Source organism: Penaeus monodon, chromosome 33 (assembly GCF_015228065.2).
Source record: "Penaeus monodon isolate SGIC_2016 chromosome 33, NSTDA_Pmon_1, whole genome shotgun sequence".
NCBI lineage: Eukaryota > Metazoa > Arthropoda > Malacostraca > Decapoda > Penaeidae > Penaeus > Penaeus monodon.
The window spans coordinates 12,385,714-12,387,230 of NC_051418.1; the positions used below are offsets into that span (position 1 = coordinate 12,385,714).

The 1,517-nt window shown below is 43.7% G+C and overlaps 1 protein-coding gene across 2 annotated transcripts in view; it reads left to right on the forward strand.

Moving 5' to 3' along the window:
* Positions 1-1,517, forward strand: part of LOC119594048 — a gene marked incomplete in the record, with an annotated part of 19,142 nt that overhangs the window by 2,113 nt on the left and 15,512 nt on the right. For both annotated transcript variants that reach the window (XM_037943081.1, XM_037943082.1), the window contains 1 exon segment: positions 82-1,517. In XM_037943081.1, coding sequence (XP_037799009.1) covers positions 82-1,517 — 1,436 coding nt within the window.

Genomic DNA, 1,517 nt, shown 5'->3' on the forward strand with positions numbered 1-1,517 from the left:
CCTACATCCCTATAAATGAAAATATCATCTTACTAGTTTTCAAAGGTATTCCATCTAAAGAAGTAAATAATTTCCCCACAGGAGGATCAGCAAAGTGCCATTGGATCCAGCATACAAGACAATGAAGATAACTCACGGGACTCAGATGTGGTGGCCATTCCGTCAGGCAGTGACAAGCATGATGTTAGAAATTCAGGTAATACTTCAGATTGTGGTTCAGTCACTCCCAATCTGTCACCTCTCCGGCCAGGTTCACCAGAGCTCCTTGTACCCTCGCTTTCTCCCAGACAAGAACAATGCACTTCTGATAGGCCTTCAACCAGCAAGAGCAAGTCTAGCAATATTACAGTGAAGGAAAAAACAAAGGGGAGCTCACAGAATTCTGATGAGAACTTATTTTGTGATTCTCAGAGTTCTGACCAGTTTGTGAATAGGAGGAAACATCAGGAATGCATTGTAACTGAATCTCATGTGAAGGTGGACTCAAAGGCTTCACTGAGCAGCCCAGGGAGAAGGAGACCAGTGCAACAGAAGCTAACTGTTGTCAGGACTGTGGAAAGGAGAACATTTATTTTAGAGGAAAGTAACTCAGAACCTTTAGAAGCTCAGAGGTCTGTAAGAAGGTACAGTGTGGAAGAAGTGCCATCAGAAAGTGATAAATCTGAGTCAAGAGTCAGTAGTTACTCCCAGCCATTGTTCTCCAGTAGTGAAGATGGTGCGAGAAAGCAGAGACACGTCTCAGAGGATGAGGACGGCATACAGCTGCTTTCACCAGTCATTGGACAGAGGACAGTGTCAAGCAGAGGTGCATCATCATCAAGTGCCAAACAGAATAACCAGACTTTACAAGATGCAGAGGTGTCAAATTCTATTGAAGCTGAGCCCGTTCGTCAAATAGATGCTGTGATGTTGGACGACAGTGATGATGACTTTGTGCTGCCATCGCCAAGTGTCTCTCAGAGCACCAACTCCAATCAGATTGAAAGTTTGGGTTCAACTCATGATGGTTGCGAGTCTCAGAAAACTCAAGAAGCTGGAAAGAGCAAACATCCACCTGAGGAAAGACAAGCAAGTGATATCAGTGACGAAGCAGACCATGGGAAGAACACTGAGGTTGATTGTTCCATAGACAGCCAGTCACCAAGGCATAAACTCAAGAAGGCAGCAGATGGTGCTGGTAATCACAATATGGAAATATCTGATAGTGATGATGAGGATCACAGTTTCAACTACCAAAATGACAGGAAGAGAAATGTGAATGTTTTTTGCCCCCAAAATAATTCTGATATTCCACTAAAGAGAAGGCGGAAAATGACAATGGAAGATCGTAAAGTAATTTATTTCAAATCTAGTGAGGAAACCCTAGATGACTGCTTCAAACGGATTCTTGGCATGATTAGTCAAGACATGGAGAGACTGGAGCAAAATCAGTCAAGCCTTAGTTACAGGCTGAAGTGGATGCCACCTGTGGTTGTAGATAAAAGAGTAAAGGACTCCCTTGATCGCCCAGGGGCACA